Source organism: Pezoporus wallicus, unplaced genomic scaffold (assembly GCF_028554395.1).
Source record: "Pezoporus wallicus isolate ANWC-B61680 ecotype Strahan unplaced genomic scaffold, APGP_CSIRO_Pwel_v1 contig_6658, whole genome shotgun sequence".
Taxonomy (NCBI): Eukaryota; Metazoa; Chordata; class Aves; order Psittaciformes; family Psittacidae; genus Pezoporus; species Pezoporus wallicus.
The window spans coordinates 4,479,189-4,498,531 of NW_026642312.1; the positions used below are offsets into that span (position 1 = coordinate 4,479,189).

The 19,343-nt window shown below is 40.8% G+C and overlaps 1 protein-coding gene and 1 pseudogene across 1 annotated transcript; both read left to right on the forward strand.

Annotated features, from left to right (window-relative positions):
- The first annotated feature begins 370 nt into the window (after positions 1-370).
- Positions 371-5,740, forward strand: LOC130609631 (carboxymethylenebutenolidase homolog). The gene is made up of 5 exons (XM_057428816.1): positions 371-580; positions 1,230-1,337; positions 3,160-3,302; positions 3,717-3,808; positions 5,244-5,740. The coding sequence occupies exons 1-5, from the start codon at positions 375-377 to the stop codon at positions 5,421-5,423; spliced, it is 729 nt and encodes a 242-aa protein (XP_057284799.1). The 5' UTR covers positions 371-374; the 3' UTR covers positions 5,424-5,740.
- Positions 5,741-8,155: 2,415 nt separating this feature from the next.
- On the forward strand, positions 8,156-18,923 carry LOC130609630 (carboxymethylenebutenolidase homolog; annotated as a pseudogene).
- Positions 18,924-19,343: the final 420 nt, after the last annotated feature.

A 19,343-nucleotide genomic window follows, 5' to 3' on the forward strand; every position in this document is an offset into this window, starting at 1 on the left:
ATGATGGCCCCATGTGTGGGGAAAGAGTGACACTGACATGCCTCACACTAGTGCTGACAGACTGGTATGGGAGCAAAACAGATGTGACATGAAAGTCAGGACCTACATGTGCAGGTTGTTTGTAATTTTATAACCTTGCTTTTGGTATTTGTCTTCATTCTCAGCTCAATACCACATAGTGGACTAGGAGCCATTCTGCACAGCAACACTACTGCTATTTTTCTACTTTTCTCCTTTCAGACAAGGATGTCAACGTTATTTACAGAAGTTATTACTTTCTGCAGATATTTGCTTTTATTTGCCCTTAATAAGTGTGTTAATAAATTATTTTTACCTTATTGCTCTCTTTTTTTTTTCTTTTTTTAGGTTTTCAAATGGCTGATCCTTTTCTGTATCATACTGGAGACAGATCTGGATATGGGTGCCTTGGACATGAAGTACAAATTGAGCACATCAAGGCATATGTCTGTAGACCATCTTTTTTCACAGACAAAGCTGTGATTGTGATTCATGACATATTTGGATGGATGTTCCCAGACATTAGATACATAGTTGATTTGATTGCAGGTCATGGATACATGTAAATAACTGTTTTTCCTATCTTGCTCTTCAATGCACAGATAGATCATCAGGACCAAGGCTAGGCATGGCATTTGATATTTCCTATATGCATGCGTGTTGCAACCATACCATTTCAATCTGAGTGAATAAAAACACAAAGGGACAAAATGTTCCCATGAGGTTTCCAAAGCTGCTAAAACTGACCCATCAAAAATGGCTACCTGAGCACAAAGACACAAGGAGAGTCACAAAGTGTCAGTATTTATGCTTGCATGGCAGTATAGCTGATTAAAATATAAACGCTGAAATCTATCTTTAATTTGTGTAAGCTCTTCAGAACCAAACCTTTTAAACAGCTGCTTTAGTTTTTACTAGCAGAGATACATATATATGTATCTAGAATCAGGAGGGTTGCTTAATCACTTTAGTCTTAAATATGTCCAAGGGTGAGAGGTGGTGGGTTTTGGTTGGTTGGTTGGTTGATTTTTCCATAGAAAGACATATACTTTTAGCTCTGCTGATTGCCAGAACAAAGTGAGTAAAATATGATTCAGATAGTAACCATGAAAATGTGTACTCTGGAGTAAAAGACATTAGCAGACATTTAGACATCCACAAATTCTCCCAGCCTGGGTGTGAAAGTTGACTTGATTCCATGTCTCGTACAGAACTATCTGCCCAGACTTCTTCAAAGGGACAGACCCCTGGAAAACTACTGATCACTGGGCTGACTTTGCTGACTGGATGAAACACCATGATCCTACGAAAGTAGACAAGTAAGATACATATTTTTACTTCAGCTTTAAAGAACACCCAGCAAACAAGGGGAATTTGTATGAAAATATGTGTCACCTCACAGCAGGGCAAGCTAGCTGCATGCACAGAATTGCTTATTCTGGGCAGTTCTGTGGTTATGGGCACTGCCTTGGCTGTGATGAAAGGATCATCTGCTCTGTCCGTCACTCAGCTTATTGTCCCCATCTTGTTTTCCTGGGCCGCTTTCCAACTATTATACTGGCCATACAGGCTCACAGACAGTGTTTCAGGCTATCAAATACCCAGTACTCTCACCCACAAGTACTGATTCTGCCTCCAGTCCATCAAGACAAGGAGGAAAACTCTTCCACAACTGCCAGTTGTCACTTGCCCATCTTTCTTTCTGCCTTGTAGATAATAATAGGTGCAGATGATACTCTCCTGAGCAGCACTACATCAAAATTTGCAAGACTGCACAAAACCTAAGATACATGATGCACTATAGTGTTTTCCTCAATGGGAAATAGAGGGCCCACCATCTGCAGAGCCTAGCAGTCACTGTAACAAGGCTTCCCTGAATTATGGGAGGCAGTACTGTTTCTTCAGCATCTATCAATCCAGTGTAAAACTTCAGAAGATGATAGTGAGGCAGTGCCACTCTATTACTCAGCTATCATCTTGTTAGCTACAAATATTATTCTGGCCCTTTTGAGTGGTCTCAGCAGTCCCAGCCTAACTTCAACATGTCTCAGCAATGCTTTTGACCATATAGTTGCAGAAGCTGTGACCAAATCACTAACATCTATAAAAAAATGCAACTCCAAAGAGTGAGCAGATTATGCACACTGTCTTAAACAAGTAAGACCTTGAGGACATGTGTCCTTTGAGGGTTCATTTGTAGGTGCCCTCAAGGGCAGTTCCATTGCTCTTTCAGGATGTGTGCATCCTTGTGTTGGATGCATAAGGAATCCAACATACCTATGACTGACTTAGTTACCCTTCCAAACAAACTGAATTTGAAAGAGCCGAGGACATGACCTCCTCCTCATCTCACTTTCATACCATTTTTTTGTCAGCCTAACCAAAATTGTGATGACCATAATAATATACCTAATATTTGAAAATACAGTTATTAGTATGCACAGTCTGCATTTAAAATTAATTTAAAACTCTGTAGATGATAGAAAAGATAAAACTATTGAGACCTAAGAAGTTAGCAATTAAAAAAAAAAAAACCTGCTCTGGCCTACATTAAACCCTATTATTTTTTGCATTATACCTCATGTTTAAAAAACATAGTTATACCAGCAATTTAATTTTGAGTAATTGCTACTTTAGTATAGTATTATTGCCTGTGAACTTGGTATAGGATATTTTAGTATTAACTCATGCAACAGGAATGACATACTCAGGATAAATCTTTATCTACATAGGTGGACTCTGTAGAGATAGCAAAGTGAAGCTTATCTATTCCTACAGTCCATAATGCAAGATGTTGTTCTACTTGCAGATATGTCTTGTCTTTAGTTGCCCTGTCCTAGACAAAGTGATTCAATTAAATATTTGCTTATTTTGAAACAAAGGAGCAGGTCACAATTCAGGTAAGTATTTAATTACCTAAACCTGTACTTCCCTAAACTAGAACCAGAGATGTTAACTCCTGTTTAAGAACATAAGTCACTGCTCTGGGCTGAAATGTGTTTTTTATAGGTATTCCCTGTTTTAAAAGATTGGGGGTGCAGACACAGAAAAATCCATGTATCTCTTTTCATTTTATTCTTAAATTGTAAAGTATTGATTCTGCAATAGATTCCTTAGTTTGCTTTTGTTTATATGTCTTAGGGAAGCTGATGTTGTCTTGAAGTATCTAAAGGAACAATGCGATGCAAAGAAGATTGGTATCGTTGGGTTTTCCTGGGGTGGAATGGCAGTACATCACTTGATGCTGAAAAATCCTCAATTAACCGCTGGGGTTTCCCTCTATGGTAGTGTAGAACACATGAAAACTTACCTGGGCTCACATGACTATGCATAGTGTGTAATTCTAGTTATCGCTTTGCAACAAATTCTGTAAATACTCAACTCAAAGATGAAATGCAGATTTTAATTATGGTTATTTCAACAATATGCTATATTGCTATAAAAATTTAATAGTTCTGTAAACTAGAAAAAATTGCTTCCTTTTGCATGGTAATTTTCTAATTTTTTTTTTTTTTAGTGCTTGGAGAGTGGGGAAATACATTTTCCAAATGCTTTTTTCTCTATCCAAATAGAGACTGTCCTGATCTAAAAAATGTGCATAATGAGTAAACCTAAATAGAAATTTTGTGGTTTAATTTGCCATTTATCTTGCAAGAACATTAACCTCACTAACAGGTTCTTTCTCTAAAACATTCTAGGAATAATTAGGGACTCTGAAGAAAGATACAATTTACTAAATCCCACATTTTTCATTTTTGGTGAGAAAGACCACACTATTTCTTATGATCAGGTAAGCTGTTGTACTGGAAATGCTTTTTCTTTTCCCATAGTTTTTTTATCCCACACAGAAACTGTAGCTTGTTAGAAACCACTTTCATATACAAAATGGACAGACTGGGTTGTTTTGCTTATATCTGAACTTTCCCTGTATTTTGCTCAGATTATTCAAAGCTTCCTTTTTGAGGTAAGAAATGCAGTGAAGACCAGTCATTGGTCTCTGAGTGGCTAGACAAGCAGAGTGTGAAACTGGGCAGGGAGATCCAACTGGTATGAGCCAAACACCTCAAAAACTTGGATACTACTGCTATAGGTGAGAGAACAGGTAGCTAAACCACTGAACTTGGAACTGGAAAAAAAGTAATTTCAGCTCAGTAACTGAACTTTCTGATGATGTGGGCCAATCAATGACTAATTGCTTGTGGTATGAAGACAAAACGCACTGTGCCAGAAGAGTGGGCATGAATTTTGACTAAGATTATGACAACTTGTAGATTCTGTTTTGACCTTTGCCTGCCATCTATATTCTGATATAATCTCTATCATAAGCATACGTGAAAGGCTGGATAAATATATGGGTAAGAAACTGGTGCCCTCTTCTGTGCATAAACTCTTTTTCATCAGTGACAAGGATAACATACCACCTCTAGCATAGTTTGTTGTGCAGGAGTAGGGTCTAACTCGGGAATGGGTGATGTACTCTGGGAATGCAGAAGCCAATCAATATTTACTTCTGTGTTATTCAGCACATGTTGATCTGTACCTCAAACATGTGTCTCCTCTGCGCAAGAAAACTAATCCTTCACTCCCTGTCTCCTTTTTATGGTGAAAGTGTCTTTTTCCAGGGGCAAAATTATCATAAATGCTTTTTTTTTCATCATGTGTTACACATTGAAAGCATACCTTTTTCTCCTGAAGTGTTCTCTCTGAGCTGTCTGTGTGGATTGTGTAAGAAAAATTCCTGTGTAAAAAAAAAAAAAAAAATAATTGAGCTTGCAGGGACTTTTTAATGGAAACAAGTACAAAAATGTGTCTACATGTGTATATAGGTACATAATCATATGATTAGTACTCTGTAAGCATGCGTGTACTTATTATCAAAAGATCATGCGCTGAGAGTCACTGAGGTTTAGGGAATATGTTCTTTCAAGATCAGAGTTTAAGATTAGGTTGTAAGCCCAAGTCTCTGAATAGAAATGCACCCATTCCTTTATAGCAATGAGATTTACCAAACTATCTTTGCAGCAATGTTGAGATTCTTAGACCTATCCTTGCTTTCAAAAAATGTTTCAGTCTTATATTCCAAAGGGGGGTTTTCCCATTTGCTAAACAACAGAACCTGCCTTAAGTGTGACAGTGGAAAAAAGACAAAGAAGTACAGATGTGAGAAATGCAAGTCTGGCAAACTTAAAAATACAATATAATGGAAAAAAAGCTTTCTTTTACAGATAAACTTATTGGAGGAGAAGCTGAAACAGTACTGTAAGGTTGAATATAAAATTAAAGTTTATCCTGGACAAGTTCATGGTTTTGCACAATTGAAGCCAGAAGATATGAAACCTGCTGACAAACCTTATATTGAAGAAGCTAGAAAGGATATGATTGACTGGATCAAAATGTTTGTTTGACAAAAGCATGAAGTAACACTAGGCATCAAGATCAGTGACTTAATCTGAGAGAAGAAAACAGTCAAGGGAAAACTATTTGGGTTTGAAAATTGTTATAAACAAAATTAGGAACATTTTAATTTATAATTCTTAATTATTTTTTTACAAGTTTTATACAAGACTGTGAAATCAAAGTTGGACTAAAGGACAATTAGGAATTAAAAACTTGCTTGAACTTACCTTGTTTTGCATTTGCCTCATTATTCTGCTTTATGACATCAATCATAACGATACTTTTTTATCCCTTTGTCCTTGCTAGTGAGCATGACTTCATTGTGACTTTACCCAAGTAGTTTCAAGCTTTATTTTGGTGTGATAGTTGGTGGTTATATGTGCCAACATGGAAATACCCTGATCTTGCACACAGATGTTTGTTTTTTATTAACTACAAGGCACTTGTCTCGGGTATACTGCTGTAGTGGGCAGAATTTCCTGCGTGTGAAACAAACACTTGTTAAGCTATGTCACGTATGTTAAGGAGCTAGGAAAGAATGCTCTTGTTAGGTGGCACCCTCCCGGTATTCTCTTCACAATATTAACTGGGGCACTTCTAGTATTCCTCCATCTACATCAAGGAAAAAAATAACCCGTCCCTCCTGGCTGTGGAAGGAACCCAGCCATGAACACTATGGAAACAGTGGGTTTACTGTCCTGGTCCTAACTCGGGTGACTGGGCACAGGGCTGACGAATGGGTACTTCAGTCAGTCCTCCTTATACTGTTTGCTTCCTTGGTCCTCTAAGTTCTTTCCTTTTATCACCCTTATGTCCTCCCAATTACACAGTGTATAAACAACTATAAACATCCCTGTTTACTCTGTTTACTGCACTGACTCCAGTTTTGTTGACCTGCTGACTTGCTTTGGTTTGACTTGAATTTCTTGGGCAGCTGTATGTTTTTTAGTGTATTATCAATTTCATTGCCTTGGTAATGACTTGGCAACTTGTGTTTAGTCAGAGATCCTATAAAGGACCCACATCCCTTTTTATTTTCTACACCATCTGTCATTTCCTCACCCCATTGCCTTGCTAATATAGCCATAAATCAAGGCTAGCTATCTGTGTGGTTGACTTTCTCTTTGATAACAGGCATGTTTGTCAGTTTCACACATTGCTATCCTGTCAGTGTAACCCCACGGTCACAGTATGCTGCTTGTCTGCATGCCTCAACAGACTGAGTACGTTCAAGAACATCGCTGTGAGAACACGGTGATGAAGTTAAGAGGCGCCGTACCTACCGCAGCGCTCAGTTCTCAGGTCTGCCAGTCAGTGTCCATATGGCCAGTCAGCATGCCTGTCTGCACCTTTGGGCAGCTGTATCAATGGCGGAATGGCTATAGACATGGTGATGGAGGATGTTCAATAACGAGAGAGAAGAAAACTCGAAATGTAAAATACAAGCCTTGTGTAACCACACGGGTGTCTCCAGGGCTGACCTTGCTGGGGCGCTGTGCTCCTGCAAAGATGGCAACTGCAGCCCCATGCACTCTGTTCCACTCACCCACCTGCCGAAATAGATTACCTCAAACACCGAGGCAGAAGGATTAAAGGAAAAAACTGCGCAGTATGAATGCCCTCCCTGGCCGTGCTTTTCAACTCCAGACCAGGTTTAACGCAGCTCTGGGCAGACCTGTGTGTCACCACCACCACCCCCCCCCCCAACCCCGCAGGACTGACCGCTTCTCTAAGAGGCCGGGGACCCCAGCCCTGCGGCAGCCGAGTGCTCAGGAAGGGATGGAGGGGAGACCGAGCCTCCCACAGCCACACGTACCCCACCCGCGAGGACGGCCCCAACGACTGCGCCCGGAAGGGCCCCTGCCCTCCGGCAGCTTGAGCCCGCTTGGCGCCCAGCCAGGGACACGCACCGACTGGGGGCCCTCCGCTGGTGCCCGGAGCCCTCCCGCCCCGGATCCGGGAAGCCGGCACCGCACTCTGCATGTCAGGCGCGACCTCTACCGGCTGCGGCCTCAGGGACAGGGGAGGCGGCGGCCGCAGCATCGGCCCACGGCTCCCGCGGAGGGGAGCGGCTGGGGCCCCTCTGGAGGAGGAAGGAGCTGGGCAGCCCGAGCGCGACGGGAGGGGGACTGTGGCCGGGCAGGGCCAGGGGGCTGAGGGGCCCCCGGCGTGCGGCCGCCTTCGCCTTCCGTGGGTCGCGGTGTCGGCGGAGGGAGCTCCGTGAGGAGGGCGCAGGCAGGCGGGGGATGCAGCCGGGGAAGTGCTGAGCTGTGAGGAGAGGATGGTTGTTTCACGATCGAGCTCTGGAGCAACCCGCCTAGAGAAGTGATGGAATCTCCCTCTCTGGAGAGTTTCAAAACCCCTCGGGGTAATGCCTGGAATAGCGCCGTCTGGTTTAGGAACTGTTCTGGCCCATGGTGCGGGGTTGCATAGGAGAACTGCCTTCCAGGGCAAACCTCAGTCCCCCAGAATCCCGTTGTTAACCTGGTGTATTGTGCATGATAACCCGAGCTTGTGTTAGCCCGTGGCCCCAGATGGCCATACCGGTCCTTAGATGTATCTTGTGTAGCTAGGTCCGGGTCTTGCATCATTCCTCTGTGCCCCCAGGAGAGCTCTTGACATCGCTCCTGTCTCCCTGTGCCTTCATGACCTCGGAAAAATCCTCCAAGTATTGTGGGTTTGTGAAGGGAGTGCCATATGTGATATTGTTTTTGTAGGAGATGAAGGGTCATTAGGATCAGGGTGTCTCCAGCCATGCTGGGGATCCCGGCTCTGCTGCTGTTCATAGCACATGAACACAGATGACATGGCTTCTGCGCCCTTCATCAATTGTTTCCAGGCTTGGCTGGTTGACCTTGGTGGTGATGGATGCCCTGACCTCATCCCGGTTCATTCCCTTCTGCCGTCATTGACCCTCCTCAGTGTGCAGGTAAGGAGGTTGCAGGCAATATGTAAGCTTTCCTCCAGGTCTTTAAAAGCAGTACTGAGCCAGGATTCCTCTCACCTGCAGAAAGGGGAGAGAAAGAAAGGAGGTGTTTTCTGTGCATAGCCCCTAGCTGTTCAGCCCAGATGTAACTCTCGTTTCGTTCAGGTCTGATGTAGATGGCTATATTAGCTAGTTTTTCAGCACTGTATTGACAGCACTGTGGTTAACAGCTTCACAGCCATACTCGCTCCAGGAAACATCCACAGGATGGGGCCTCTCTCCTTGATTGTTACGAAGAAGGCTGTCAGGGTGTTTGGCTCTAATTACAATAATCAACACTCAGAACGATCCCTGTCAAATCCGGCAGTAAAGTACACCACTGTCAGAGGAAACTTGGCTTCCTAGTTAAGTGGGAGCTTGTAGCAAGCAAAACTGCTGAATCTTGTTTCGCGTGCAGCAAGGCACTGCAGCCTGCTGGATTAATGTAAAAGATGGAATGTCCTTTGGACTGTAGTTGCTCAAAGGGAGCCCTCATTGTGATACAACATTGCCCCACCCTGCGTTTTATTTTGCTCTACTGAATGTTTATCTGTTTATCTCCTCTATGTGCCAAATTTGGTTTGCCTTGGGATAGCATTAAACTTGATAAGCCAATGATTTGGAAGCAGCATGATTTGAATTGTACCCTGGAGGTATTCTGTTTATGCTTGCTCATCATAAGTAAGATCTTTTCTCTCATATAAACAAATATAAATAGAGGTATACTAAACTGTTTAAGAGAATTTTAACCATGACAAACAGTATTAGTTCCAAACTGCTGAATTAATCTCCTTGCAACTCTTTTATCTAAACATGATTAGACAAATAGTACAAAAATCACATTAAAATGACTGAGCAAACTAAAACTCAGTTGAGAGGGGTTGGCCTTATGCTACCTGAATATATATCACTGAAGAAGTAGCATTCAAATAATAGCAGCTGGTAAATCTGACCTTTTGCCATCCCAGTATCACTAGTGCTATCACTAGTGCTCATTAAAGGTAGTAGAAATCTTTGCTATGGTATGGACTGTTCTGGAAACCATTTTTCCCAGTTTCTTCTCTGGCAGTCCTATCACTTGGGGATCAGAGCTGGCTGGATGAGAAAACAGGGAGTTGCCACGCTCATGACATGACAAGGGGGCTTATGCGATAGCCTAAAACTTGAAATGGGGAACGGTGAATTAAGGCCAGATGTGGGCTGTAAATAATGTCATGTGTGGCCTTGATAAAATGTGAGAGTGTCTAGAACTGTGAGCCTGCATAGTGAGTAGCTCTTTGGAAGAAGGCAAGGCATGCAGCATTTTGAAGTCATGCTGAAATTCACAGTTTGTAAAGCTCTGAAAAAAAAGTGAAAAGAGATGGCAATGCATCTGATTTCTTAGGTGGGGATCAAACCTGGGTAGTTGATATGCTAAAAGTCTTCGTGTCTCAGCTGCAACAAGTTTGAACTGTGTTTCATTTGAAGTTTTATAAATGCAAAGAACTGATCTCGCCTACACGTGCAAAGAGCTGCTCTAAACTGCAAATGCAATCAGAGAACCTTCCGCTCATTAAACTTGTGGTGGTTGAATTATATATAGGTGAAAATTAGAATTCAGTTTAAAAGTAATTTTTAAAATCCTAGGTTCCTGCAATCTTTATTTAAATGTATTTTAGCTGTACCAGACAAATTCTGTGAAGTGTGGGGAGAAAAACGTGTTTTGCTCATGGTCTGCTCAGCATCTCTGTTAATCCCTTCTGTGAACTATTCTTACGGACTTTTGAAAATTAGTTTAATTAGTATTTTTCACCAATCATTCAAAAGCCTGTTCAAAGGCTGTGAATTTTGTCATGTTTGTGGAGAGAGCCTCAGTAGTACAAGATGATTTACCCCTTTCTATGAATAATTCCTAAACATTCTTCAAGCCATTATGTTTTTTAAAATCTTATTAATGCAGCATTTTGGTTTTGTTCATTAAAATCTGTCAATACTCTTATTTCTGTTTAAACACAGATTGTGTGGTTTGTTTTTTTTTTTTAACAGATTTATTTTAAAAGAACCAAGTATTCTGCTTAAATAGAAATCAATTTTTGTTGGCTTTCTGCTCACATGAACTGCTGGTGAAGGCAAACAGTCGGCAAACACTATGGTAGAGTTGTTCTAAGCTGGTCAGTTAGACCAAGTATGTTTGAAGTCTCACACCTTTGCCTGAGGTTTGTAAAAGGTTCTTCTGCCTCACTGTAATGCTGGCAAAGTTGCAGCCAGTCTGACTGGAGAGCTAAACTCCAACTGCATCTCTTGGAGGTTATGTGGAGATTGACTGCAGAAGGTCAGGAGACAAGCTTTGCTCAAAAGAGACACAGTTGAGAGGTGTCCTTAAAGGAGGATGGTTCTCAGTGATGGGAACCTCTCCAGATATCACCCCAAAGTTCATTGTCCTGTGAAAAGAGCATAGCTGGTGTAAAGAGGCAGGATTGTTAGTAATTTGTTTTATTATTCACTGTGTTTTCTTGTTTTGTTTTTAATACCATTTACCACATTCCACATATATGTAGCAGAGAAACTGAACAGGGAAGGGAGTATTGGAAGTGTATTAAAGGTCTAATTTGACATCTGTTTGAGTTAGTTATAAAATCTAGAAGGGAATAAATGGCTAAGATATATTCCTAACAAAAATAGTTGCACGTTGAAGAGTACGTTTGATTTTTATTGCCACAATGCTGCATTTCACTTTAGTCAGGGGACCAGCCAGACCAAGGAGTATTGTTCCAGTGCATGCATTTACATGGGAAGAGAGACTAGCTCTTGTTAAGAAGGAAGCAGTGCCATTTTGATTGGTTAAGAGTGGGCAGAGCGAGGTTAAACAGCTTCTCAGACTGAAGTATTAAAAATGCTCTGTGTATGACCACCTACTGCTTGGTGGAGGGGGAAGAGTAGGAAGCACCAAAAGTTAGCTGGGTTTAACAAGATGCTACAGTGTCTTGTCTCCAGTTGAAATGAACAAGTAATTAAACTGAGCTTGAGGGAGTCTCCCGAGAAGACATCTTAGGTCATAAACTCTTCAGAAACCTTTCTTCACTTGAGAAGTGGAGGAATGTCCGGTTTCTCCTTTACAACGTATACTTCTAGAGAAGTTACATATCTGTGATGTGTGAGGGAATGTTAAATGTACAACACTGGTGTATGTCTGTATTCCTCTGACCACTCTCAGTTCAGGTTATGTAGTGTGCAACTCTCAGAGAAAAGCCTCTGCTGATTTATGTTTTTCGAGTTGATTTATTAGAACTTTTAGAGATGCCAGTTAATGGTGGGTTTGCTGGAAAAGGGCCATACACAGCAAGGGACACAAGGAACAAGCAAAGTGCATGTAGGCAGCAGCGGCAGCAGCCTTGCATTCTTCATAGAGGAAGGGAAAGGGGATACGCAATATGAAAACTTGAAGGGAAAAAGTAGCCAGAAAAGCAACATGCTGACAGTGGGGTCTCACAGGAGTAACAGTAAGGGGTTACCAGGTGCTAGCCTGTGAGGAGGAACTGTAAGACCACATGAGAGGACTAGTTATGATGCAAAGGGTGTGGGGACATCACATGGAAATGTAGTTACCATATGCAGGATTGCTCCAGGCAATGTCAGGCCTGACATAAACCCTTCTTCTGCCCTTACTGCACACCTGGATTATGCTGACTGACCTGGAATTCAAGGATATTTATGCCAACCAGAAAGGGCTGGTGCCAAGAGCCTGTGCACAATAAAAATCTGGAGCTTTCTCTTCTAACCTTGCAGTGTCAAGTAGGTATTACTTGATAGTGCAAGGATAATTAGTTGCCTGCAGGGGACTGTGAGGACTGCATGAAGATTATGAGCTGTAATCAAAGCTGTTACTCCAAATAAGTTGCATGAGCATTTGTCCTTTTTGCTTTCCTGCAGATTCCTAGATGGCTAATGAATCGAGGCCCTGCCCATGTGATATTGGAGACAGGTTTGACTATGGAGGCCGTGGGCAGGAAGTGCAAGTCGAGTACATCAAGGTGTATGTTTGCAAACCACCTGCCAGCACAGACAAGGCTGTGATTGTGATTCATGATATGTTTGGATGGAACTCCCAAACATCAGATACGTAGCTGATATGCTAGCAACTAATGAATACGTGTAAGAAACCCTTCCTTCTCCAAGAAATCATACTCTTATCATTTCTAGCCTTCTATTAGACCTGTTATTCCCGTGCATGAGAGGAAACTATTACCAGAGCAGTCTGAGTGATTTATTTCCATAATACAAAACCACAAAGGAACATTGTTGTGAAATGTTGCAGAGTACAGCATGCTTCCTTTATACTTTGCTGCTTACAGGAGTGACTGCACACATAGAATGCATGATGCAGTAAAAAGTGATTCTGATGGTTTTCAGTGTGAGGTGGCTTTAAAAACTAGTTTTGAAATGGAAGTGGGTATTCTGGTTTTAGAACTACTTAAAACAGTAATTCAAGCAAAATTGTACAATGGGATTTAAACAAATTTTCAGCAGCAGAGATTTCATAAATTTTGATATGATATTGAATATGCACATTGACTATGTGCATATGAATGATTCATATGCACACATGGGATATTAAATACAATCTCCTTCCTCCCTGCAAATCCTTCACACTCATTTTTGGTACCTAGAGCAGTTAAATTCCAAAATGCAGCAACACCTTACAATAACCAAAATGCAGCAACATCTTACAATAACTGGATATGCTGCAGAGTATCTGCAGTATACATTGCAAACATTCATATAGGGTTGGGACTGGCCTGGAGTTCCAAAAAGCAAACCTCCATCTAATACTGTAGTAGTCTAGTTTTGAGAGAAGGTGCCTTTAATGCTCTCAGCCTGTGGAGCATGAGGGAAGTCACTTCAGCAGACAGTTGCCATGTGGCTGAGATTTGTCTGTGGAGATGAAAGGAGCTTTATGTCTCCGAGATAAAGATAATACCTTTGTGAGGATTTGGGTTTTCTAATACACTGGAACAATGAATTGGTCTATAATCTGCTCCTTGTTACTGTCTTTCCTGAGGACTTGACATCCCTTATTCGGCTCCATAATTGGAATTACATTTGCCTCATGACCAAATGCAATCATTCCCAATGTTAGACTGGATGCAGTAATTTTTCCCTGATTCATGCCATGTTATACTTCTTTTTGTAATATCTTCTTTCCCCCAACCAGTACTGCTAATACAGCAGCGATCAAATGGCTCGTGTTCCCATTGCTCTAGGCAGGAAGACAGCTGAGAGTTTTCAGGCAGCAGTGTCTGAATGAAGAGTGGCCATGCGTGTATTTCCTGACTGCTTCAGGATGTTGCTGATCTGGTGCACCAATGTTTATTGGGAGAAAAACAGCTGGATTTTTTCCAGTGTGGTGTGGGATGAGGAGCTATGAGAGCTGTATTTCAGAGACCAGATTAAGAATGATGGCTTGTAGTTCTTATCAGGCTAGTTTGAATGGGAAAGAACATGTTCTAGGTGGGCTTGGGAAGATTCACTTTCAAAGCAGTATGTAGCCTTCCTGACACGTACTTATCCAAAGGCTGTGCAATTTTGCCTCTGCCTTTCCAAACATGAGTTTACTTGCCATATACATTGATCTGCTTTAGGCCAAACTGATCCATTGTTTCACCATGATCATTAAGATACATACGGTGTGTCAGAGGAGGGAGAGAGCTGAAGGCAATGACTGCAGTTTCACAAGGACCTCATTAATTCCCTGGGGGCTGGGAGAAAGCATAGCAGCATCTGGGGCAGCCTCCAGACTCCCTGCTTGTTTCCTTCTCTCCATGAGAGACTGCACCACCACAATTCTGCTGCTGGTCTCACAACACATTTCAGTCAAGGTCATCCTGAATCATGGTTTGGGCATCCCCATGGTGCAGGAACTCTTTAGTACTGAGTGGCCTCTTACTGTACTTTCCTTTACCCAGTCACTAAATGATCTGCACAACAAAACACTCCTCCCTTTCTCCCCACAGGTTCTTCTTTAACTTGTTCTTTGCTGACCTCAGTCCATTTGGTGTTTTTTTTTTTTTTTAGAAGCTCATAAATAAGCCTCATGATGTGCTCTGTAGTAAAGAGCTATTTTATGTAATTGAAAAAAGTCTATGTAGATGTCTACTGAAGTTTTCTAAAGCTCATAGGCATTTCTGTGGAACAGTTAACAATGATATTTAAAAAAGTTACTTTCTCTGAAAGTAGTGAAAAAGAAATCAAATCAAAATTATGCCTGGATAGAAAATTTCCCTGCTATGAAGGGCTAAAAAAATTGATGGTGTTTGATTAATTCAGTCAATTTGGTTTGGTTTTTTGTGTGTGTGTGCAGAACCATCTGCCCAGACTTTTTTTGCAGGAAGAGAAGCTTGGAAGACTTCTGATGATCAGTCCAAGTTTGATGATTGGCTGAAAACTTGAGATGCCAGGAAAATAAACAAGGAAGATGTCAGGGAGCTGGATATCACATTACCTGGATATCACATCTGCTGTCAGATATCGGTTGCTTTGCTTTCTTTTCCTCTTTTTATTTTGTTTGTTTGTTTGAGGTTGAGTGCAGCTAATCTGTCAGTGAAGGTGGTGTTTTTTAATGACTCCTTAGAAGTGAATGGAATTGGTGACCTTTCATTTTGCCTTGGACAGAGTTCAAGGACAAGTCTCTCAGTAGTGGCTTAATGAAGAGTTTTGTCATCTGATGTTGATAACATAGACTGCAAGTTGCTTTCTCTGCCTCAAAATGCTTGGCTTAAAAATGACCAGTGACACAGCAGTGAGAATGCATGTTTCTTATCTTGAGTTTCACTGAGACTGATACTTTAAGATATTGTATGGAAAGAAGATGAGGTTTTGACTGCACTGTAGTACTTGCCCAGCATGATGTAACTTGCCCAGGTAGCTGATGGCTGAATCATCACAGAATGGTTTGGATTGGAAGGGACCTTAAAGCTCATCTAGTTCCAAACCCCTTCCACTAGGGACACCTTCCACTAGACCAGGTTGCTCAAAGCCCGGTCCAGCCTGGTCTTGCATGTTGTCATCTGTTGTCCAGGCACAGTGAGCGCTGGTGGCACCAAGAGGAGGGTCATGTTTCTCTCTCATATGTGCAACACTGCCCGAGCATTTGCCAGAAAAGACTTGTCACTGGCAGAGGCGCTGTGCTGCCCGAATAACACAGAAGGAAGATACTGGCAAGACAGTGCTGAGAAGGGCTCACTGATTAGAGATCAAATGAATTAACTTCCTGGGAGAGCAAATATCTCTCTTGGATTGCTGGAAGTAGCTATGTTGAAGGCTGCTGGGTTTAGGTATTTGGTGAGAAAGTTATAGGAGACATAACTGAATCATTTTCACAGAGCTCCTGTCTCAGAGGGGTCAGTTGTGGAAACGTTTTAGTTCAGAATCTGTCCCTTCTGTGGGGCAGTGGGAAGGAAGGGTTGGGCTCTGCCTCACATTTCTTACAGACGCTTCACATGTTTCAAGTGTCAGCTCCAGTGAAGAAAGATTCTTTTGGCGCTTAATTTGCTTCTGTGTGCGCTTGTGTGTTGATGGATCCTGTGGTATTTGCGAAGCTGATGTACTGAGGGCATATATAGCTTGAGTGCCCCAGGGGGGTGAGAAACTGGGGATGAAAATACAGTCTTGAGGTGATACAAAAGACTTAACTGCAACCTCTCTCCCACCAATACTTTCTTTTTGCTGCCTCGGCATAGTAACACTTGCTTCAGGGGTAAATGGGTGTTTTCAGAACACAGCATCTGGGCAAGGTGCATTTCAAGATACATTGTTAATTCTGAAAACATCTACCGTTTTTGCTACACTGGCCTTCCTGCAGCAAATCTCTGAGACACTAAATTAAAGTTACTGTCAGTATTTTGAGTGCCTAGTGAACAGAATTCTCTATAAAGCTTTTTATTACTTTTTCTATTTACAGTCATGAAGCAAAAATGCATCCAGCTTCTCAGAGAATTTTAAGCTTTTTGAGCTCATAGGTAGTTGCTTAATCAATCATCTACTTTACATCTTTTTTTTTTTTTTTCCCTTCAGTGTGTGTTATTCATGTTGTGGTTTTATTTGATTCCATTCAGTTTGGTTTTTTTGTTTGTTTGTTTTTCTTTCTGATAATTTCAGATTAGCAACCCCTAATATTTGTCTGAAATAATTTATTTAAAGTATGTGAAAGAAAACATAGTAGCAGAATGGTATGGGGGACAGTTATATGCATTTCTGTATTTTCATGTTTTCAAATATTGATTTTACTATGGATGCTTAATTTGCATTTGCTTATATGTTTCAGAGAAGCTGATGCAGTCCTGAAATATCTAAAGGAGCAGTGTGGTGCTAAGAAATTAGTGGTCGTTGGTTTTTGCTGAGGTGGTATTGCTGTACATCACGTGAGGCTGACACACCTGGAATTAAAGGCTGGTGTAGCTCTCTATGGTGGCTAAATACAATAAGTGAAATAAATAAATACAATGATAAAATACAAGCAGGTGCACATGCATATGTATGTAGTGTAGCGTAAGTTCTTGATCTAGCATTGTTTCTTCAGATCTGGCTCTCAGCTGATGAAGAGATATTTTCAGCAGAGTAGGAAGGATACTGTGCAAAGAAGATGGTGGTGAGGGTATTTGTTCTAGTTTCAGAATAGGTCATAACAGCTATGTCTTTATTTCAGGTCTGCACAGACAGATATGGTGTCCTTTGGTCACCTTCTCAATTTAGCTCCCTTTTCCTGTTTACTACTGCTCTGAATGCTTCACTCAAGAGCAGAGAGTGTTATTTTTGCTCTAGCTACTCTGTAAAGTTAGATTTTGGCTATTTTAACACTAGCTTTCCTTTTATGCTATGCTTAAGAAACTGGAATAGCTAAGCTGCCCTTTGCTGGTGTTCTCTGAAAGTAAATTTTGGACTACTCGCTAAAGCATTGACTTTTCTAGTCAGGTTGAAAGAACTCAAGCTTGCTTGCACAGAGGGCATCTTTCAAGTCTTATTAATTCAGGTATTCAGTATGTATCTTAAGAAACTGGTTTAAATTAAGTTTTAATCTAGGAAGGTATTCTTCTAGGAGCCATGTTTACAGTAGCTTGGAAGTAAAGGTAGTACGTGTAGCTACATGTTGCATGTGACGTGAAATTTTTCACTGCAGAAGCCGAGTGCTGTGTTTGAATCTAGATTTGTCCTTAAGAGTCAATTGAACAGATTCTTTTTTCCCTTTCATGTTTTCTAGGACTGATGAATGATTCTGATGATGCATCCAACCTCCTGAACCCTACATTTTTCATTTTTACTGAAAAAGATGACTTAATTCCCCTTCATCAAGTATGCTAATAACCTTTGTCTTCTTTCATTTCTGCATGTTTAAATTTTCATCCCAAATTTGGAGTCAACACTCAACCTTGTAATAGTGCTTGGAGGTCAAAAAATAATGAGAAAAAGTGGGATAGACATAGAAAGGCTAATGTAACCTAGGCAAAGAATTAAAACTGGATTTATTTTCCTTAAGTCTCTTTCTTTTGTGGAAGTATGGCTAGCAACCCAGGTAACAAGGTTTTATCAAAATCCCATTGGTGTTTTGGACTACTCTACTCAGGGAGCTATCATTTGCTGTATGACATTGTTTTCCATTTATTCTAGAAACCCATAAACCATGTTGGATACCTCAAACTGCATCCATAGGTGTCTGTTAGGAGGGTTTTATTCAGATGTAGTGTATTTAGCATTGTCATATGTTTCACATATACGAAATACTTTTGTTATATCCATATCTTTGCAGATTGTTGGACCTGCCTTTAGATTATAACAAATTTCCTACACCCTTACTGCAAAGGTGGATTTTCTGTGTATAATTTTACTTTTTGTTTTGCCCATATGGAGCTTGGTTATTAGTGTCCAGCCTGAATGATAAATCAGGAAGTTGAACAATGGCAGCATGGAATATAGTTACAGTAATATAACTACTACTGTGCTCTGCATTACAGATCACCCTACTGGAGCAGAAGCTAAAGAAAAAATGAAAAATTTGATTATGAAATTAGAATTTATCCTGGACAAACTCATGGGTTTGTACATCATAGAAGAGAAGATATCAATCCTCAAGCCTTATATTGAGGAAGGAAGAAAGGATATGATCAACTGGCTGAATAAATGCATCTAAAAGAAGAGCAAGCAACTTGATTTATGATGCAGTTTATGTAATACACTGTGGAGGTTTTTGGTAAGACTGTATAAAACTGGGGGGAGAGTTTGTTGAAACAAATTAAAGAAATGAGCAAACAGAATATTATAGATTTTTTTTGTTGGTAGATTCTAATTGATACTTTCCTATTATGTTCTTTTGAAGAAGTCTCAGATTTCACCTGGCAGTGTCATGTTTTAATGTGCTGTGAAATATTCTCCACTTCCTTGAGATTTTTCTTAATGCTTGAAATAAATTAATCCAGTGGTAAATTAATCTGTTTGTTTATTATGGCCATTATCCATCTAAGCAGTACATAAATCACAAGTCCAAACTTTGAGGACACAGACATTGTTTGGTGAAGCTTATTTTGTCAGACTAAGCTTTTTATGTCAGATGACATAAGTGAGCATATCTTGTTTCAAAATTTGTGGCTAAGATTCTTCAGATGGGGTGCTGCTTTTGCAGATTACCTTTCTGAGCTGGATGTGGCCACTGGAGCAGTGTGTGGAATGGCCACTGACGGACCATTTTATGACAGTGGCTTCTACAGTTTAATTATGCGGCATGAGGAGAAAGGCTTGTATTCATTAGTTTGAAACCAGCTGCCTAGTATCTGCACTGGCTGCTGGTACTTCCTGTTGTAAGAAAAAAAAGAATCTATGTCCCTTTTCACCTTCTCAGTGCTACTGATAAAGACTGCCATGTGATTTAATGGTGAGAAAACGTAATTTAGGAAAGTCTTAATTTTACTATTCTCTCAAATTAAAGATACTATCAGAG

Coding starts and splice junctions, on each gene's coding strand:
- LOC130609631 (XM_057428816.1), top strand. CDS start 375: ATGGCTGATCCTTTTCTGTATCATACTGGAGACAGATCTGGATATGGG. Junction 581..1,229: donor ATTGCAGGTCATGGATACAT/GTAAATAACTGT, acceptor TGTCTCGTACAG/AACTATCTGCCCAGACTTCT. Junction 3,809..5,243: donor ACACTATTTCTTATGATCAG/GTAAGCTGTTGT, acceptor TTTCTTTTACAG/ATAAACTTATTGGAGGAGAA.